Genomic DNA, 18,290 nt, shown 5'->3' on the forward strand with positions numbered 1-18,290 from the left:
CCGCCCCACCTCGCGGCGGCCGTGCACTGCGAACTACATTTCCCATAATGCACACCGGGGCGGGCAGGGCCAGGCCCAGCGACTGGTGCCGGGCCTCCGCCGCCAGAGGCCGGCGAGTGCTGTCTTCTTGAGCCGGCAGCCGGGCAAGGGGCCGTGGGAGGGAGCGGTGGCCTGCGCTGTGGCCATGTCTGCGTCTGCAGGGGGCCGTGGTCCCGCGAACCTGAACCATCAGTCCGGGCCCGGCCGGACACCCGTGACCTCCCGGGGGTCCGGCAGAGGGCAGTGACCGGCAATCTCTGTGCTTCCTGACCCCTTCCCCCTCCCCGAGAAACAGGTGAGTCCGACTGCCAACCCACGTGGCTTGGGGGCGCCGAGAGACTGGAGAGCTGTCATCTTTGAAGGGAGGGGCTTGAAGACTGGGGGCCCCTGCAGTCTACGCTGCTATTTGCGGTAGAAGGACTGGGTCTCTCTGGGGTCCCTTCGCCGGTTCCCAGCTGGGGAATACAAAAGGCGAGGCCTGGAACTCTTCCTTCGGCTGGAAGGGCAAAGTCCTGTAGCCCCAACGCACACACATTCGGCCCAGCAGAGTGCTCTCAGAGACTGGCAGAGGTTGACTGTGGGGTGAGCAGGAAGCTCCTGAAAGTGTCTTGAGGCTTGGGACTTTGCCTTCAAGGGTGCCCTGGCTCAGATAACCAAGCTGCCTCTTGCACCTGTTGAGCCACACTTTCTGGGCTCGAGTTTGCTGGGGAGGGTGAGCAGCCTTTGTCAGAAAGGGGAGTGACCACTAGCAGTGACAAGTACCAAGCTATACTCTCAGCGTGGAGTAGGCATCCTGCTGAAGCAGTTACAGCACAGCCGCACCTGAACCCTGTCTGCCACACATCCATGCATCCTGGCACCATCCTCCCAGATAGCCCACTCCCCAAAGGGTCAAGGCAGGATAGGGCACAATCTAAGCAGGAAGAGGGAGCAAGAGTGGTAGGGACCCAGTAGGGAGGGGTTCTTGCAAGGCCCTTCCTCTCTCCAGGCCAGGCACCTAGAGGAGGGAGGCATACCAGAAGGGCTGATTGAGCTAACTTGTTTGGTGACATTGCTCAAAGGCACAGCAGAGCACTTCTAGGGCAAATAGCAAGCCCTGGGGGCTTTTAGAGAGGCTGCCTGAGAAGGGGCCCCAAGGGAGTATCTGGGACTGTTTCTAAGAGACCTCTCTTGCTTAACTGCTTCAGGCCCAGCCACCCAAGAGCTTCAGCCACACAGGTTATGGCTCCAATGGGGTTTGGGGTGGGTTTTGCTATGAGTCATTCACCCTCCCTGCCTAGTTTCCAGTGTAAATGTCCAGAGAACTGTTTGCTTCACCAGGGCTTTTGGCTGGACCCCGATACTTGCCTTGGAGATATTGAGGTACTACATGATTTCAGGTGGTTGGAGAACTGTTCAGAAGGAGATGTCCACTAGCCCCAGCCAGCTGACCCTGCCCTCACAACATGCAGGTACCATGTTGGGTAGTACTCAGCCATGCTGGGCGCAGTTACCTAAATCCCACTGGGATCAGTGGATAGTGGGCCCTCAGGGGTAAGCTGCTGTAGACCTTGTTTTGGTCTTTGAGCCAGAGGCGCAAGGCCACAGAGTAGGGACATGTGGTAGAAAGGAGTTCAGCTTGGGAGAGACTTCTGGGAGCAGCAGGGAAGTTACAGGTCTGTCCTGCAACTTCAGGATGAATAGCCAGTTAGCCTGGAGGAACTCCCAGCCCTAGGCCCAAAGGCATCTCTGTCCCAGCATCACAGATGGGTCATTTCAGGCCAGAGCCCACCTGGCTTCATGAGGTCAGAAGCACGTCCTGCTCACTAAGGGCCTGGCTCAGGATGAGCAAACTCGCAAAGGACTGATTTACATGGCAGAGATTACTGGATCTGTGTATAAGTGCAGGTACACATGGTCTGAATAAGAATAATCATGATGTGCTAAAGACAGCTGAGTGTATATGTACCTACTCTGTGCCAGGGTAACCAAATTACATGGATTATCTCATTTAATCCTTCCACAACCCAATGAATCAGTGCTGTCATCATCCTCATTTCATAGGTGAGAAAGCTGAGATTTATAAAACCAAGCCAGGTTAATACAGGTCCCTCTGACTCCAGAGCCATTGTTACTGAACACTTAACTACTACCAAGGACTAAGTCTTCCCTACAGGCAGGAGTCTCCCAAGGCTACATTGGAGCTGGGTGTTCTCTGAGGATCTTTCATCTTCTCCCTTCCAAAGTTATTTATCTGACAAATGTTAATTAAAGTCCTGCTTATGGAGCTGACATTCTGAAATTTGCGACAGCTCACAGGGTTACCTTCAATGTAGAAAAATAAAGCAGGGCAAGGGAGATAAGAATCCAGGATATTCCAGGAAGGCCTCTCTGATAAGGTAACACTTGAGCAGCAACCTGAAGGAAGTGACAGAGTGAGTCATGTAGATATTTGGCCAAGTAGTGGAATAGGTGAGGTGGGGGGCAGGGGGAAAAGTAGGGAGGTGTGGTCCAGGCAGAAAATTCAGCAAGAGCAAAGTTCTGAAGTGAAGGAATACTCAGGATTTACATTTACAGTATACTCAAGGAAAGCCATAATGTCAGTGTGGCTGGGTTGAAGCAAAGCAAGTAGGGGAAAGAACAGGAGATGAGGTTGAAGAAGTAATTTGGGGGGTGGGGTGCAGTGCGTGTAGACAGAGAGGTTCTTGTGCACCACTGTGAGGAAATTGGCTTTCTCACTGGGTTAGGTGTGACCGTTACAGACTAGTGAGCAAAGGAGCTACGTGACTTGACTTCTATATCAAGCAGATCACTTTGAGTGCTGTGAGAAGGATAGACTGTACAGGGACAAGGACAGAAGTGGGGAGACTGGTTAAAAGACTGTTGCAATGCTGGAGAGGGTGTGGAGAAAAGGGAACCCTCTTATACTGTTGGTGGGAATGTAAATTGATACAGCCACTATGGAGAACAGTATGGAGGTTCCTTAAGAAACCAAAAAGTAGAACTACCATACGACCCAGCTGTCCCACTACTGGGCATATACCCTGAGAAAACCTTAATTCAAAAAGAGTCATGTACCACAGTGTTCATTGCAGCACTATTTACAATAGCCAGGACATTTACAATAGCCAGGACCTAAGTGTTCATCGACTGATGAATGGATAAAGATGTGGCGCATATATACAATGGAATATTACTCAGTCATAAAAAGAAACAAAATTGAGTTATTTGTAGTGAGGTGGATGGACCTAGAGTCTGTCAAACAGAGTGAAGTAAGTCAGAAAGAGAAAAACAGATACCATATGCTAACACATACATATGGAATCTAAAAAAAAAAATGGTTCTGATGAACCTAGGGGCAGGACAGGAATAAAGACACAGATGTAGAGAATGGACTTGAGGACACGGGTATGGGGAAGGGTAAGCTAGGATGAAGTGAGAGAGTGGCATTGACATATATACACTACCAAATGTAAAATAGATAGCTAGTGGGAAGCAGCCGCATGGCACAGGGAGATCAGCTTGCTGCTTTGTGACCACCTAGAGGGGTGGGATAGGGAGGGTGGGAGGGAGACGCAAGAAGGAGGGGATATGGGGATATTTGTATATGTATAGCTGATTCACTTTGTTACGCAGCAGAAGCTAACACGACATTGAAAAGCAATTATACTCCAATAAAGATGTTAAAAAAAAAAAAAGACTTGCAGCAATCTGCTAGAGAGATAATGTTGACTGGGACCAATGTGATAGTGGTGGAGGTGATGAGAAGTGGTCAGATTCTGAATATGGGCATTTTCCCATGGAACATCAATAATCTGTTCCATGAAAGTTGGACATTCTGTCTGGAATCACTAACTTAGTATCTGTTTCCCACTTTTTTTTTAACATTTTATTGAAGTATAGTTGATTTATGTGTTTCCCCATTATTTCAAATGGGAAAAAGTATAATTCTTCCTTCATCAACCCCAAATCCCCAATTTTCTAAAATGGCACTAAAACACAAGGAAAATACATACCTAATATATGCCAAACAAATTATAATGTTAGGATACAAAATGCTTAAAACACTTCCTCCTGATCAAACAGTGTTGCTTTGATACAGCATCATGGCCTCTTTCAGTACCTGCAAATAGCCATGATGTAAGTAAACCCCTTTTGTTGGCACTCAATGATCTATCAGTTCTATTTGAAATGTAATTTGAGGCTTTAAATGCACATTCCTTTATTAAAAAATATAGATCAAGTGTTGATAATAGTTTTTTTCTATGTAAACATAAGCTCAATCAGTACAAGTTTGTTGTATTAGTTATCTATTGCTGTGTAACAAGTTATCCCAAAACTTAGCAGCTCAAACCAATAATAAATATTTATTATCTCATACAGTTCCTGAGGTTCAGGAATTTGGGAGCATCTTAGCTGGATGATTCAGGCCCAGTGTCTCTCATGAGGTTGCAGTCATTTAAAGGCATGACTGGGGTTAGATGATTTGCTTCCAAGACTGCTTGCTCACATGACTAGCACACTGGTACTGGCTGTTCTCAGGTTTCAGTTTCTTACCACGAGCTCCTCTCTTTACGGCTGCTTGAGTGTCCTCACAACTGATGGCTGATGGCTGCACCTAGAGAGAGTGATCCAAGAGAACAAAGCAGAAGCCACAATGTCTTTTATGACCTAGCCTCAGAAGTCACACATTGTCATTTTCACATTATCCTGTTGGTGACATAGATTAGTTCTGCTCAGTGTGGGATGGGAGTATATAGACTTGAATGCTGGGAGTTGAGAATCACTGGGGACCATTTGGAAGGCTGGCTACCACAGCTGTGTATTAAAAACCAAGAGGCATTCTATGTGGCAAAGGTTAATGAGAGACATTTTGCTGGGTGTACCTGTATTCTGAAGTAAAGCTGACAAGATTTGCTGGTGGTTTGGTATATGAGGTATGGGAAAAAGAGAGGCATAAGGGATGCCTCCAAGATTTTTTGCTAAATAACTGGAAGTATCAAATTGTCTTTCACTGAGATGGAGAAAACTCTGAGAGGAACAACTTTTTTTTTTTTTTTTAGGAACAACTTTTTAAGGGGATGATCAGGAACTCAGTTTTGGACATATAACTTTGAGATACTATAAGATATCCAAGGGCAGACATCAAGTAAACAGTTAAATGTGTGTGCCTCTGGAAGTCAGAAGAGAGATTAGGGCTGTGAATAAAATTTGGAATCATTAATTTATCAGTGAAATTTAAAACCATGAGACTGAATAAGGTCACCAAGGGATCGAATGAAGACAGAAAAGAGATCCAAGACCTGAAATCTTGGTCCCTCAACAGTAAGAAGAACTGTAAAGAGAACTTAGAAGGAGTGGTCCATGAGGTAGGAGAACCATGAAAGGAGAGTGATGTGCCAGAAGCCAAGAGAAGAAAGTGTTTTGAGAGAGAGGAAATAATCATTGTGGCTGCTGAGTGAAGTGAGATGATCCTGGAGGTCACTGGAGACCTTGAGGGAGCAGTGTTACTGGAGTAATAGTTGGAATGGATTCAAGTGTGAATGGGAAAAGTGGAGAGACACCTGAGCGCTCCACATTTCCCAGTCCCTCTGGCCACATGACTAGTTCTGGCCAATCTGGACTTTGAAGTATTTAAGAGTTCTGACATGACCCTCCAGCCCTGTCTTCCATTGCCAGGTGACGGCAGAGCTATAAGATGCTAGTAGCCTGGATTCCTGAATCACTGCCCGGAGGGAGCTGCTCTGAATTGCTACCAAACCCACAGTACGTGAGCAAAAAATAAGCCTTTAGTGCTCGCTTCGGCAGCACATATACTAAAATTGGAACGATACAGAGAAGATTAGCGTGGCCCCTGTGCAAGGATGACATGCAAATTCCTGAAGCGTTCCATATTTTTTGGTTCAGGCGGTAATGCGAGTGATGGGGAGCGGCGCGGGGTGGCAGATGAAGCTTCGGCTCTCCCGCTGCTCACCTCCTGCTGTGCGGCCCACTTCCTAACAGCCCACGTCCCAGATAGAGGTCCGCAGCCTGGGAGTTGGGGACCCCTGCTGTATATAATGGAGTCAGCCTGTCAAATTAGGAACTTGTAAATATTTTAATACATATTATCCTTTAGAGATTATTAAAAAATGGTTGCAAAATCTGTGAAGGTGGTCAAAAGGTACAAACTTCCAGTTATAAAATAAATAAATCCTGAGGATGTAATGTACAGCATAGTGACTATAATTAATAATGCTTGTATATTTGAAAGTTGCTAAGAGAGTAGGTATTAAAAGTTCTCATCACAAGAAAAAAATTTTGTAACTTTGTGTGGTGATGGATGTTAACGAGACACGGTGGTGACCATTTTGCAATATATACAAATATTGAATCATTATGTTGTAGACCTGGAACTAATATAATGTTATACATAGATTATTTCTCAATAAAAAAATGCTTGCAATAAAAAAAAAAAAGAAAAAGCCTTTAGGGAATTCCCTGGCAGTCCAGTGGTTAGGACTCTGCACTTCCATTGCCTGCAGCCCAAGTTCAATCCCACAAGCCATGTGATATGGCCAAAACAAACAAAAAAAGCCTTTATGCGTAAAGCCTCTACCATTTTGGCACTCATTTGTTACACAGCATAGCCTAGCTTACGTGACTAATTAAACTCCAAGTACTGTTTACTGTTTTGAGGTTTGTTTGTTTGTTTTATAAAGGACAGCAAAAAAAAAAAAAAAAAAATAGGGTGGTACCTAGAGGGGAATGTAGAGTTAAGGGGAGGTTTGTTTTAAGGTTTTAATTGAAATAAAACAAACATAAAGTTCACAAATCGTAAGTACAGCTCAATGAATTATAACAGAGTAAACACATCTAAGGGAAGGTGTTTGGAAAATGGAAGTAACATCAGTATATTGGTGATGAATAGGGGAGAAGGGGACACTGATGATCTGAGAGAGAGAGGGACAGCTGCTGAAGCCATATGCTTGGATGGGTGAGAGGGGCTGGAGTGGAGGTGTTAGTGGAGCCCAGACAGCTCATCTTTAGTAAGAAGGAGGAAGGCAGAGTCTGGCAGGTGAGGTGAGGTGGTAGTGGGAATCTTGGAAGTTCTCTTTTGCTGACTTCTATGTCCTCAGTGAAATAGAAGGTAAGGTTATCACTGATAGTGCTGAGGGGTGAGCATTGGAGAAGATGATGGAAGCTTGAGAAGAGAGAAGATGTGAAGCTCTCCACTAGGGGAGTGGGAAAGTGAGTACACATAGAAATGTAGGGCATTCCCATTTAAAGTAGTTGTTCTGGACCCTCTCCTCAGAAAAAAGCACATACCAATCCAGGCCTCCATCCAAGGAGCCAGGTCCAGAAGCCCTGGCCACAACCCCAGGACTGGCAGTAGCAGCTTGCCCTCTGCCTATATATGGACAGACTCATCTCTCTGGGGTCGCTCTCTCTTTACACAGCAATGCAGACCCCAACCGGGCTTTTAGGTTAGCTTGTAAAATAATGGTCTCCAAGGTTCTCGTGTGGCCTGTGTCTTCTTGCTCAAGATCTGGACATGCCCTAGTTTCCTTAGCACCCACTGCCCTGGGCTCCGTGGTGTTGCGGTGGCTGTTTTGGCCTGTTTTGGATTGCTCCTCTTGGTCTCAGTCTCAGAGGAGACCTTTCTGGATGCCTCCCCAGGTTCCTGTTGAGGGCATGCAGCTTCTTAATTACTCTTCATCAGAAAAGGTGGACCACACCTTGGTCTTCTGGGCTCTGACCCTCGCTGGGAACCATCACTCTTGATTGTCTTGATGGACAGGACTGGTGGCCTAGAAAATCCCAAAAGGTAGATGTTCTCCCAAATAATTTTCCTTTGAAGATTATTCAAAGGGCACTCTGTGTGGGGTGATGCTGTTGACCAGTGGTACCCAACCCCCACTTAACTCTGTGGTGCTCCGGGACCAGTGGGGGCGTGGCCATCAGGCCAGTCTCTGGCCCTGCCTCCCTCTCTGTCTGTTTTGCACATTGAACTGCTTTACAAGATTAATTTGAAGAAAGGATTCCATAGCTTACAACAAAGATGACAGAAGAGCTTGAAAATCAACTCTTTGGGTACACTTGCAGGAGCTGCCCGCTAGGAACTTGTGGTCGGAGAGAGTTCTTAGACACAGGTAAGCGGGGGCCACACGAATGCTAGTGCTGGTGACACTGTTTTGAAATCACTCTTCTCATGAACGCTTTTGAGCACCTACTTCATGCCAGGCTCAGGGTGGAGTCATTTGCCCAAGGTTACAGAGCTAGTAAGGGACAAGCCTCAATTATTCCCTATGGACTCTGCTCCAGGAGGGCAGGGACAGAGTCTGCTTTGCTCACACTAACAGCAGTTCCCCCCAGGCCCCTGGCCTGCCTGCAGTGCCTTCCTCATGAGTCTCTGACTGGTCTTCGCTGTCCTTCTAGCCCATCCAGCCAAATTTCTATTCCCTAAAGGGTTAGTGCCTCAGATGGAACCCCTCTCCTATGGATTGTTTGTTGCCTGCCAAATGAAGACCCTTCAGCCTGACATTAAGGGACCTTAGAGGCTGATCCCAAGAGAGCCACCCAACTTCGTTATCCCTGACATCCACTCTTGGCCACCTCCACCTGGCCCTGAGGCTGCAGAAGGACTGGGAGATCAGGCTGAGTTTGTCCTTAGTGTCCATCAAATGGGCACTGAGAACTGACATGTCCATAGTTGTTTTTAACTGGAGAGGTGAGCCCTGGTGCCAAATTCAAAAGGTACAGAATGCAAGGAGAAAAGCAAGGCTTAGGCCTGTTCACTCTGACTCACTTTGTTCATAGTAAATGTCTAAATATCAAAAAGAACTGATTTGTCAACTCAGTTTTGAATGGAGAAATGTTCATGGTAGGATGTACAGTGGAAGATATCAGGATACAGAATGGTTTCAATTACCAGCTCCAGCGCTTCTTTCCTGTCGTGACATTGGACAATGTACTTACACTCTCTCAGCTTCAGTTTCTTCATATATAAAGCTTGTCTGACAAGAGTGCCTGCCTCAGAGAAGAGTGATCAGGATTACATAAAAATCCACATAGGGACTGGGACTTCCCTGGAACTTCTAGGGGTAAAGAATCCGCTTTCCAATGCAGGGGATGCAGGTTCGATCCCTGGTCAGGGAACTAAGACCCCACATGCCGCGGGGCAACTAAGCCCATGTGCCATAACTAGAGAGAGAAAGAAACACTGCACACCACAACTAGAGAGAAGCTTGAGTGCCGCAACTAAGACCCGACACAGGGACTTCCCTGGTGGCGCGGTGGTTAAGAATCCGCCTGCCAATGCAGGGGCACGGGTTTGATCCCTGGTCCAGGAAGATCCTGAAGATTGCAGAGCAACTAAGCCCATGCGCCACAAATACTGAGCCTGCGCTCTAGAGCCTGTGCTCTGCAACGAGAAGCCACCGCAATGAGAAGCCCGCGCACCACAACGAAGCTTAACCCCTGCTCACCGCAACTAGAGAAAGCCCACAAGCAGCGACGAAGACCCAACACGGCCAAAAAAAAAAAAAGTATATTTATTTATTTATTTTGGCTGCACCGGGTCTTAGTTGCATCAGGCAGGATCTTCATTGCAGCATGCAGGATCTTTAGTTGTGGCATGAGGGATCTTTTAGTTGCAGCATGCTGCTCTTAGTTTCAGCATGCGGGAACTAGTTCCCTGACCAGGGATTGAGCCGGGCCCCCTGTATTGGGAGCACAGAGTCTTAACCACTGGACCACCAGGCAAGTCCCCCATGCATTCTTTTATAATCAGAAAGAGAACAGCATGCTTCTTTAGAAGGGAATATTCAGAACCCATTCCCCAGAGGTTTGAGTTAGCTGGGTCCTGGTGAGGGATACTTTCCTGTACTTAACCACTCTTAATTATGCCAGTGACTCCTGCCACTAGCACCTTCCCGCTTACCCTCAATGATGCCTTTGTTTGCCCCACAGGAGAGCCCAAGGGATGGCTGCTGACATGCAGAGGAAGAGAAGCAGCGAAGGCCCTGATGGCACGTTGGCTCCTTCTGATGGGCAGAGTGTGGAGAGAGCTGAGAGCCCCACACCAGGACTGGCCCAGGGAATGGAGCCAGGTATGGGCAGGGTGCGCAGCCCCAGCCAGCTTATAGCTAGAGCAGCCTCCAGGGCAATCGGGATTCCCAACCACTCTTTCACTGTCACTCATTCATGCATGTGTTCACTCACTTGTAGCTATTTGTCATGTGCTGGGGATACTGCAAGGATCCAGGCTCAGTGTGCATCTGGCCTTCCTCTCCACTTCATGTTGTGCCACTTGCCCTGTGCTGTCTTGCCACCAGTGTGGGCTCTTCTCCTATTTCCTGTGTCTACAGGTACCTCCCTGGCTCCTTCTCTCTCCCTCAGCTCTCAACTTAAATGTCACCTCCTCACAAGAGAGGCCTGCTCTGACCATGCTCTGCACAGAACACTAGTTATTTTGTAGTCTTATTTGTGTGTGTATGTATTGCCCATCTTTCTTGTCCACAAGATTGTGAGCTCTTTGAGCACAGAGCTGTTGTATCCCCAATGCCTGGTACAGTGTTGAACTCATAATAGAGACTCAAAACATATCTCTTGAACTCTTCTGTTCAAAAAAAAATCAGTAAAGGAAAACTGACATGGTCCCTGCCTTGGGGGAGCCACAGGCTAGTGAGAGCATTCCAGTGGAGGGGGTTAGGAACCATGGGTCCCTGTGCAGGGTCAGGGAGCCTTCTCCCAGGGAGAGAGATTTGCTGAGCACAGGAGGTATTCCAGGCACAGGGCGAGGTGCTGGGAACACAGCAGCGAAAAACCAGGTTCCTGCCCATGAGGGGGAACCCCACTGCAGTTGGGGAGAAGGGCAATAACTGATAAGTGCCCCAAGAGAAGTCAAGGAGGGGGATATGATAGAGTGCCTGGGTTTGGGGGTCAGGTGACAGGGACAACTAACATCTTTGCTGTGAGCTGAAGTGTGACAGGGAGCTGGCATGCAAGGAGGTGGGAGTGCCTTCCATGCAGAGGGAACAGGAGATGCAGAGGCCCTGAGGTAGGTGGGGATATCCAAAGAGCAGATGCACGAAGGGCTGTGAGATGAGAGTGAGAGGAGCAGGCAGATACTGGCTACCACCGCAGCCTTGAGGGGTTGGGGTCTTATTCCCAGGGTGAGGGGAGGAGGCTGGTGGGCTGGAAGTCACAGCAAAGCATGACTTGTAGCCAGAAGGAACAGTGGCTTACCTCATCAGGACAGGCAGAGTACTGTATTGGGCACCTTGCTGGTGAGGTGGTCTGCCAGAAGCTACTGCTCTAAACACCAGTGCTTTTGGCTGGCAGGTGCCGGACAGGAGGGTGCCATGTTCGTCCATGCCCGTTCCTATGAGGACCTGACAGAATCAGAGAATGGGGTGGCTTCTGGGGAGAGCCCCAAGGAGGGTGCTGGTGGTCCTCCACCTCTGCCTACAGACATGCGCCAGATCAGCCAGGACTTCAGTGAGCTGAGCACCCAGCTGACAGGTGTCGCCCGAGACCTGCAGGAGGAGATGCTTCCAGGAAGCTCTGAGGACTGGCCGGAGTCCCCAGGGGCAGCTGGGCGACCAGCCACAGAGCCCCCAAGAGAGGGCACTGGTGAAGGGGATGAGGAGGAGACTGCTGAGGCATGGCGCCTGCACCAGAAGCATGTCTTCGTGCTGAGCGAGGCGGGGAAGCCTGTGTACTCCCGCTATGGGTCAGAGGAGGCACTTTCCAGCACCATGGGTGTCATGGTGGCCCTGGTGTCCTTCCTGGAGGCTGACAAGAATGCCATCCGTTCCATCCATGCAGGTGAGCCACCAGGAAGGGGGTGCCAGGAGGTCTCCCTGGCCAGGAGAGACCATACCAGGTTTCGGACTCCCAGGGACTAGAGGGCTGGGATGTGCTGTGTGACCAAGGGTAGTCCCTCCACCTCACCGAGCCCCAGGTCCTCATCTGAACACGGGAAAACAACACTGACTGCCTCATAGGGCTGTTGTGGGGGCCAAAGGTGGCTCGCACATGGGCTTTGCCCTTGGAGAAGGTGAGAAGCCGGGGGAGGTGACCAAAATAATCCCAGGTCTTGAGCCCCACCCAGCTCTTGCCACTTAGCCCAAGAATGTGTGTCTTTCTGAAGTGCTTCCTTCATTTTAGCTGGTCCCAGTCTGTGAAACAAGTGGCAGGAAAGGGGAAAGGGGGGGACAGGGGGGCCCATGGGCATCTGTTTTTCTTTCATCCTGAAGCCCCCTCTGTGTGCACAGTTCTGAGGGGAGGTGGAGAGATTGTGGAAAGCGGGGCTCTGAGGGTGCTAGGGCAGGCCATTCAGGGAGGGCTTTCCGGAGAAGGGCTGAAGCTGACACCACCCCTATCCATCGGTCCCATCAGATGGCTACAAGGTAGTATTCGTGCGCCGGAGCCCACTGGTGCTGGTGGCGGTGGCCCGCACGCGGCAGTCGGCACAGGAACTGGCGCAAGAGTTGCTCTACATCTACTACCAGATCCTGAGCCTTCTTACGGGCGCGCAGCTGAGCCACATCTTCCAGCAGAAGCAGAACTATGACCTGCGGCGCCTGCTCTCGGGCTCTGAGCGCATCACGGACAACCTGCTGCAGCTCATGGCGCGAGACCCCAGTTTCCTGATGGGGGCGGCGCGCTGCCTGCCCTTGGCGGCGGCCGTGCGCGACGTCGTGAGTGCCAGCCTGCAGCAGGCGCGCGCCCGCAGCCTCGTCTTCTCCATCCTGCTGGCGCGCAACCAGCTCGTGGCGCTTGTGCGCCGCAAGGACCAATTCCTGCACCCCATCGACCTGCACCTGCTCTTCAACCTCATAAGTTCCTCCTCGTCCTTCCGCGAGGGCGAGGCCTGGACGCCCGTGTGCCTGCCCAAATTCAACGCAGCCGGCTTCTTCCACGCACACATCTCTTACCTGGAGCCTGACACGGATCTCTGCCTGCTGCTCGTCTCCACCGACCGTGAGGACTTCTTTGCAGTGTCTGACTGCCGCCGCCGCTTTCAGGAGCGCCTGCGGAAGCGCGGAGCGCACCTGGCGCTGCGGGAGGCACTGCGCACACCTTACTACAGTGTTTCCCAAGTGGGCATCCCTGACCTGCGCCACTTCCTCTATAAGTCAAAGAGCTCGGGACTCTTCACCAGGTGAGGGAGGGCCTTGGGGAGACTGCTTGAGGGAGACAAGGGCGTGGGGGGGGGTGGGCGGCTGGTTGGGCCTGAGCTCTGATGCAGTCCTGAAGCTGATGACCCCTCTGGGAATGGACCGACCTGCTGTGTCTGTTTGACTCTGATACCAGGGGCCCAAACCCCCTATCACCCTACTCCCCATCAGCATACACCTCTCTACTTCAGTCATTTCCCATAAGGCCTTGAAATACCCAATACACCCAGGGAAGGAAGCTGGAACAGAGGTCTCCTCTGTTTGGTCAGTTTGGTCCAGCCCAGGATGCACAACTCCTCCACTTCCTCCTCCAGCAGAGGGGCTTGGGCCAGATGAGGCATCTTCTATCCTCCTTTTACCCCTTTTTGGTCCAGAAGTTTCCTGGCCCACTTTTCCTTCATCTCAGACCTGTCACTCTGTCTAGGACACCTAAACCCAGATTGGTTTCTCTAAGGGAGGGTCACCAAAGATGCCATGAACTTGGGGGAGAGGGGAGAACAGGGCTCCAGTCTGGGTGGGCCCAGCTTTGTCCTGGGGAGTCTTCAGTGGTGAGGAGACAATGCCTTGTCCTGGGGTGGGGGGGCATTTGGAGTGTAGGACCCATGGTGGAGTCTCCCTGGCCAGGAATAGGTGTTTCTGGATCTCCAGAGAAGCCAGTGGAAGTCATTCCTTTGCGAACCTACTCCCCCATCTCCAGCCCTGAGATCGAGGCCCCGTACACCAGTGAAGAGGAGCAGGAGCGGCTGCTGGGCCTCTACCAGTACCTGCACAGCCGCGCCCACAATGCCTCCCGCCCACTCAAGACTATCTACTACACGGGCCCCAACGAGAACCTCCTGGCTTGGGTAAGGCAGCCCTGGGATGGGCTGGGCTTCATCGGGGTCCTGGGCAAGGGCCACAAGGGTTGTCTAATCTGGATGACCACCCTGTGCCCTCTTCCTCCAGGTGACAGGCGCCTTTGAGCTCTACATGTGCTACAGCCCCCTGGGGACCAAGGCGTCGGCCGTCAGTGCCATCCATAAACTGATGCGCTGGATCCGCAAAGAAGAAGACCGCCTCTTCATCCTCACGCCCCTCACATACTGATGAGAATGTGTGTGGGCTCGGCCCTCCTAGGCACACCAGGCTGTGGAAGCCATGGGAGCTTCCAGGTGGGGCTGGCCTCTGGCCCAGGCAGCAGGCAGGGACTGTGGGTTGGTGTGTGCATTAAAGTGCTTTGGGGAAGACACTTGTGGGCCTTGTCACTGGTTCCTTCACTCTCACTCACACACAGACGCTGGATCCTCCTCCCTAGGCCCTGCCCATGCTTCCCCATGCACAGCATCACATGTGCTCAGAGTTGGCCCCTGGGCTGGGGCTGTTTTCATTCAGCTGAAGTCCTGCCACGTGTAAAGTGTTCTCTAGGACCCCACTGGCCTTCCCCACCACGACCAACCTCCCGCGATGCCCCACCCCACACTCAGTCTGAGCCCCTGGTGCCTCCCCTGTTAGTCCTAGGTGGGATTCCCAGCTGCATGGCCTGAAGGACCACCCAACCACCCGGGAGCCCTGACTGTGGCTCTGCTTAATGGACTGCTGTATTTCAGCAGGGGCTGAGCTGAGTAAGACAGGGACAGTCAAGTGGAGAGAGTCTGAGCCCAGGCATGGGTGGGAGCCCTCGGTGAGGTGGCCCAGTGTTCAGCACAAATTCAGAGTCCAGCCTCACTATAGCTGTAGGGCTCTGGGGAAACTATTCCAGCTTAGGGTTCCTCATGAAGGCTGTCCACCTCAGCTCCCCTACCTCTAGCCAGCACATTCCTCAGGATGGCCCCCAGGAGTGAGCCAGAGGACCTGAAAGAAGACCCAGCTGACCTCTGGGGCTGGAGTGGACCCTGCCCTAAGAAGGGCTGATGCCCTTTTCAGTCACCCTGTTCCCTGGCATGGCCCAGCCTACGTGGGTCACCAGGAACATCCCAGGAGGCTCAGCAGTGAAGGCCCAGCCCCATTCACTCTACCATGAGACCTTCTTAGGACAGAGCCCAAGGCACAGTGCAGAAAGCTTCTACCTTCCTGCTGGGGACTCTCCCAGTTATGCCACAACTGAACCATCTCACTGGCCAGGGGAACAGAAGACCTAGGAAGTGTTTGGGAGAATAGTGTCCATGGAATATGGTCTTCAGACTATAGAGTGAATCACCTTCATGCAGTCTCTGAGTGCTGGAGCAAGATACTGTGCCACTAAAACCAACCCATGCTGGAAAATGTGTCTTTGTAGGTGGCATAGGCCAAGGATGCACTGGAATGAGTCACTTACTGTCCCAGGAAATGGCAGCACAGCCCCTGCCCTTGGCCCCACCCCAGATCACATTAGAATGGGTATGGCAGCAGGCCACCTGCCCAGACCCCAAAGCCCCTCTGGAGCAGCCACAGGCTTGGTGGGTGCTGCTCACACTGCCCACATACCCTGGGTCTCTTTTCTGTCTGCTTGCTGTGTCTGTTCCTTCCCTGAATCCTGGAAAGGGCACCAAACCACTGCCTCTGGGGCCAGGGTGATGCCAGGCTAGCTGTCTCTGACTGCTACCGGTGTCTGGTCAGCGGTCAGCCTCCAGGTGTCCCTGCTGGCTACCCTGATCCTTGCAGGGCTTCCAGCTTCTTGCCGTTCAGCACCTATTCTGGGTGGGGTGGGAAGAGATAGTCACAATTGGATAAGTGTGTATACCTAGGACAGTAGGCACCTAAGAGTGCAGGGTTTACCTGTTTGGGGAGCAAGGAAGGGACAACAGACAAACAGGAAAGGTATTCCTAGTGGAGCAACGAGCATGTGCAAAGGGATGAACCTGGTATGAAACCTGGTATGGTAAAGAACCTTGTCCGACTGGGTAACAGTGAAGCTGGAGGAGTCTTTAAAGCCTAGGGTTCTCAAACTCCAGGTAAAAGTCTGGCAGTGGGGAGCCACAGAATGTTTTAAAGCTGCAGAGTGACATGGTCATATTGTGGTTACAGAGGTCCCCCTGCTGTCATTAGGATGATCTCTTTGCGTTGGAGAAAGAGGCTGGCACTAGTTCTCTGGAGTAGTGTTCAGAGGGGAGTGAGAGCCCAAAGAGGGCAAAGTGGCTAGCACTCCTTCAAGGTGACAAATGCAAGGGCAGTGGGGTAGGTCCTTAGCTGAATGTGGGCCAGGCCTTGTGAACTCACCTTGAGAAAGTGCTTGTATTCGGCACTGCAAGGCTCCATTAGCTGACTTCCCCCACATGGCTTGCCTGCCCCCCTCCCACAGACCAAGTGGATGAGGAGGGAGGAAGGGGCACTCTGTGGATGCCTGCTGTCAAAGACCAAGGCTACCTCAGAGGAGATGCCAGCCTGGGGGCAGCCAACAACTTGGCCACATGATGGCAGCAGAGAACCAACTGTTGACTGCTGCACATCCACCCCCAAAACAGGTGAACGGGGAGGACCCCTCAGGTTTCCTCCCAACCTCTATAAGTCTCTCCCAATGTCCTGAGGCAGAATAGGGGTCACAAGAACCCATGTCTCAGCGCCGGGCAGGGAATGTTTCATATCAGTTTTGCCCTGCATGACTATCTTTAGACATGTTGACTGTGGAACACAGGAATGGTGCCATAATTTCTGATGTGTGTTTATTCATTTCCGGGCCAATTCTGGTTAGCGAAGGGAGTGCCTTTTATGTTGCCTCAGGCACGGTATCCTCCCAGCACTGGGTGTGGCCGCCCCCGTGCTGTTTCCACCCTGTCACCAGATGCTCATTAAGCTCCAGCCTGGAGGGGTAGGGGAGTCCAGCATTAGGAATGGGAGATGGGGGGAGTCAGGTATCCAGAGTAAACTGTGCTGGGGTAGGTGTAGCACAGGGTCTGTGGGACCCACAAGATGGACTTGTCACCGCCTGGATCAGGTAGGCTTCCCGGAGGAGATGCCACCTAAGTTACAAGAGAAGGAAGGGAAAAGGGTGCTCCTGGAAGGAAGAACAAGGAGTATGGGCTGGATGGTGAGTAGAGGAGATACTTGTAGGGTCAGGCTGAATCCTGTTGGGCTGAGGGCTCCTCTCCCCACCCCCACCCGTTACCCTCCAAAGCTCTGGGACTCACAGTTCACAGGTCCCTCAGACCTCAGCCATGGGCCACCCTGTGATGCTTTCCCTCCCTCCAGGGTCCAGGCCCACCTGGCTGAAGGGGATGTCAGGCTAAGGATGTACCCCAGGGCCCCCCTCCAGTGTTGTGGGGAGCCAAGTTACCAAGGAGCAGATGCTGAGAGATGGCAAGAGCAGAACTGAGTTGACTCCCCTATCCCTGCCCCGCATATATCACAGCCTGGAGAGAGAACTCTGGGTAACCACCTAGCGAGAACTGCACCCTCATTTCAGAGACTGAGAGGCTGAGGCCCAGCATGGCTTACAGAGCAGGTTAGAGGTGCCCTGAGAGCCAAAGCCCATGTTTCCCTCATATCAGGGAGGCCCTGGAGCAGAGCCAGGAATGAAGGCCAACATTTTGTGTTTTATTGTCCCCATCCTACAGCTTCCACCTACTGAGGCAGCAGTGGACAGACCAGAGCTAGGGTTGGGCCTCCACATAAGTTGCTTCTCCTCTGACTCTAATGTCCAGCCAACAGGGCTGGCCCCATCTTATAAATCCCACCTGCCCTGGGCAGGCGGGATGCAATGCACCATGCTAACACCATCCTGTCGCTGTCAACCCAGGGCAGGCCCACAGAGGGATAGTCTCTGCCCACAGAGGCTAGTGCCACTCCTGAGGTCTCTCCACACCTCCCCTCTGGTTCTCCACACATTCCTGGCCTCTGTTTCCCACACGGTGGGTCCCCCAGGCCCTGCCTGGAACGAGTGTCTGAGGATGTTGCTGTATCCTGGCGCTAAGAGAAGAAATAGGCCAGGTGGTCCTCAAATGCGCTGGGGCAACACGCCCCCTCACTTCGCCCAGTCGGTCGTGGGGGGCGGGACGGGACAGCTCAGATCTACTTAACCTCTCTCCAGGCCACTCTACACACACCCACCCACAGGCCACTGAGAAAAAGGGGACCAAGTGTAGGTGTAGGACCCAGGCTTCCGAGGGCCAGGAAAGTCGAACAGGCAGAAGGGCTGGGCTAGGCCAGGCATAG

General features: G+C 51.5%; 1 protein-coding gene and 1 non-coding gene across 7 annotated transcripts; both read left to right on the forward strand.

Annotated features, from left to right (window-relative positions):
• The first annotated feature begins 62 nt into the window (after positions 1–62).
• MON1A (MON1 homolog A, secretory trafficking associated) lies at positions 63–14,412 on the forward strand. 6 transcript variants are annotated; one of them, XM_060161822.1, is made up of 7 exons: positions 63–334; positions 1,360–1,490; positions 9,970–10,109; positions 11,344–11,829; positions 12,403–13,168; positions 13,882–14,029; positions 14,130–14,412. In XM_060161822.1, exons 3-7 carry the CDS (start codon positions 9,983–9,985, stop codon positions 14,268–14,270), a joined length of 1,668 nt encoding a protein of 555 aa, XP_060017805.1. In that variant the 5' UTR covers positions 63–334; positions 1,360–1,490; positions 9,970–9,982; the 3' UTR covers positions 14,271–14,412. The 6 variants fall into 6 exon arrangements, with proteins under 6 accessions (XP_060017805.1, XP_060017806.1, XP_060017807.1 ...); XM_060161823.1 differs by having other exon boundaries at positions 1,419–1,490; XM_060161824.1 differs by lacking the exon at positions 1,360–1,490 and adding an exon at positions 8,104–8,150.
• On the forward strand, positions 5,811–5,917 carry LOC132528333 (U6 spliceosomal RNA). Its single transcript, XR_009543205.1, has one exon. It is a non-coding gene; the product is annotated as a U6 spliceosomal RNA (small nuclear RNA).
• Positions 14,413–18,290: the final 3,878 nt, after the last annotated feature.

Source organism: Lagenorhynchus albirostris, chromosome 10, assembly GCF_949774975.1.
Source record: "Lagenorhynchus albirostris chromosome 10, mLagAlb1.1, whole genome shotgun sequence".
Taxonomy (NCBI): Eukaryota; Metazoa; Chordata; class Mammalia; order Artiodactyla; family Delphinidae; genus Lagenorhynchus; species Lagenorhynchus albirostris.

Excerpts from the sequence above, each read along its gene's own strand:
- MON1A (XM_060161822.1), top strand. The coding sequence starts at position 9,983 with ATGGCTGCTGACATGCAGAGGAAGAGAAGCAGCGAAGGCCCTGATGGC. Across the intron at positions 11,830-12,402 it reads CATCCGTTCCATCCATGCAG|ATGGCTACAAGGTAGTATTC; the intron begins GTGAGCCACCAG and ends CGGTCCCATCAG. Across the intron at positions 13,169-13,881 it reads AGCTCGGGACTCTTCACCAG|CCCTGAGATCGAGGCCCCGT; the intron begins GTGAGGGAGGGC and ends CCCCATCTCCAG.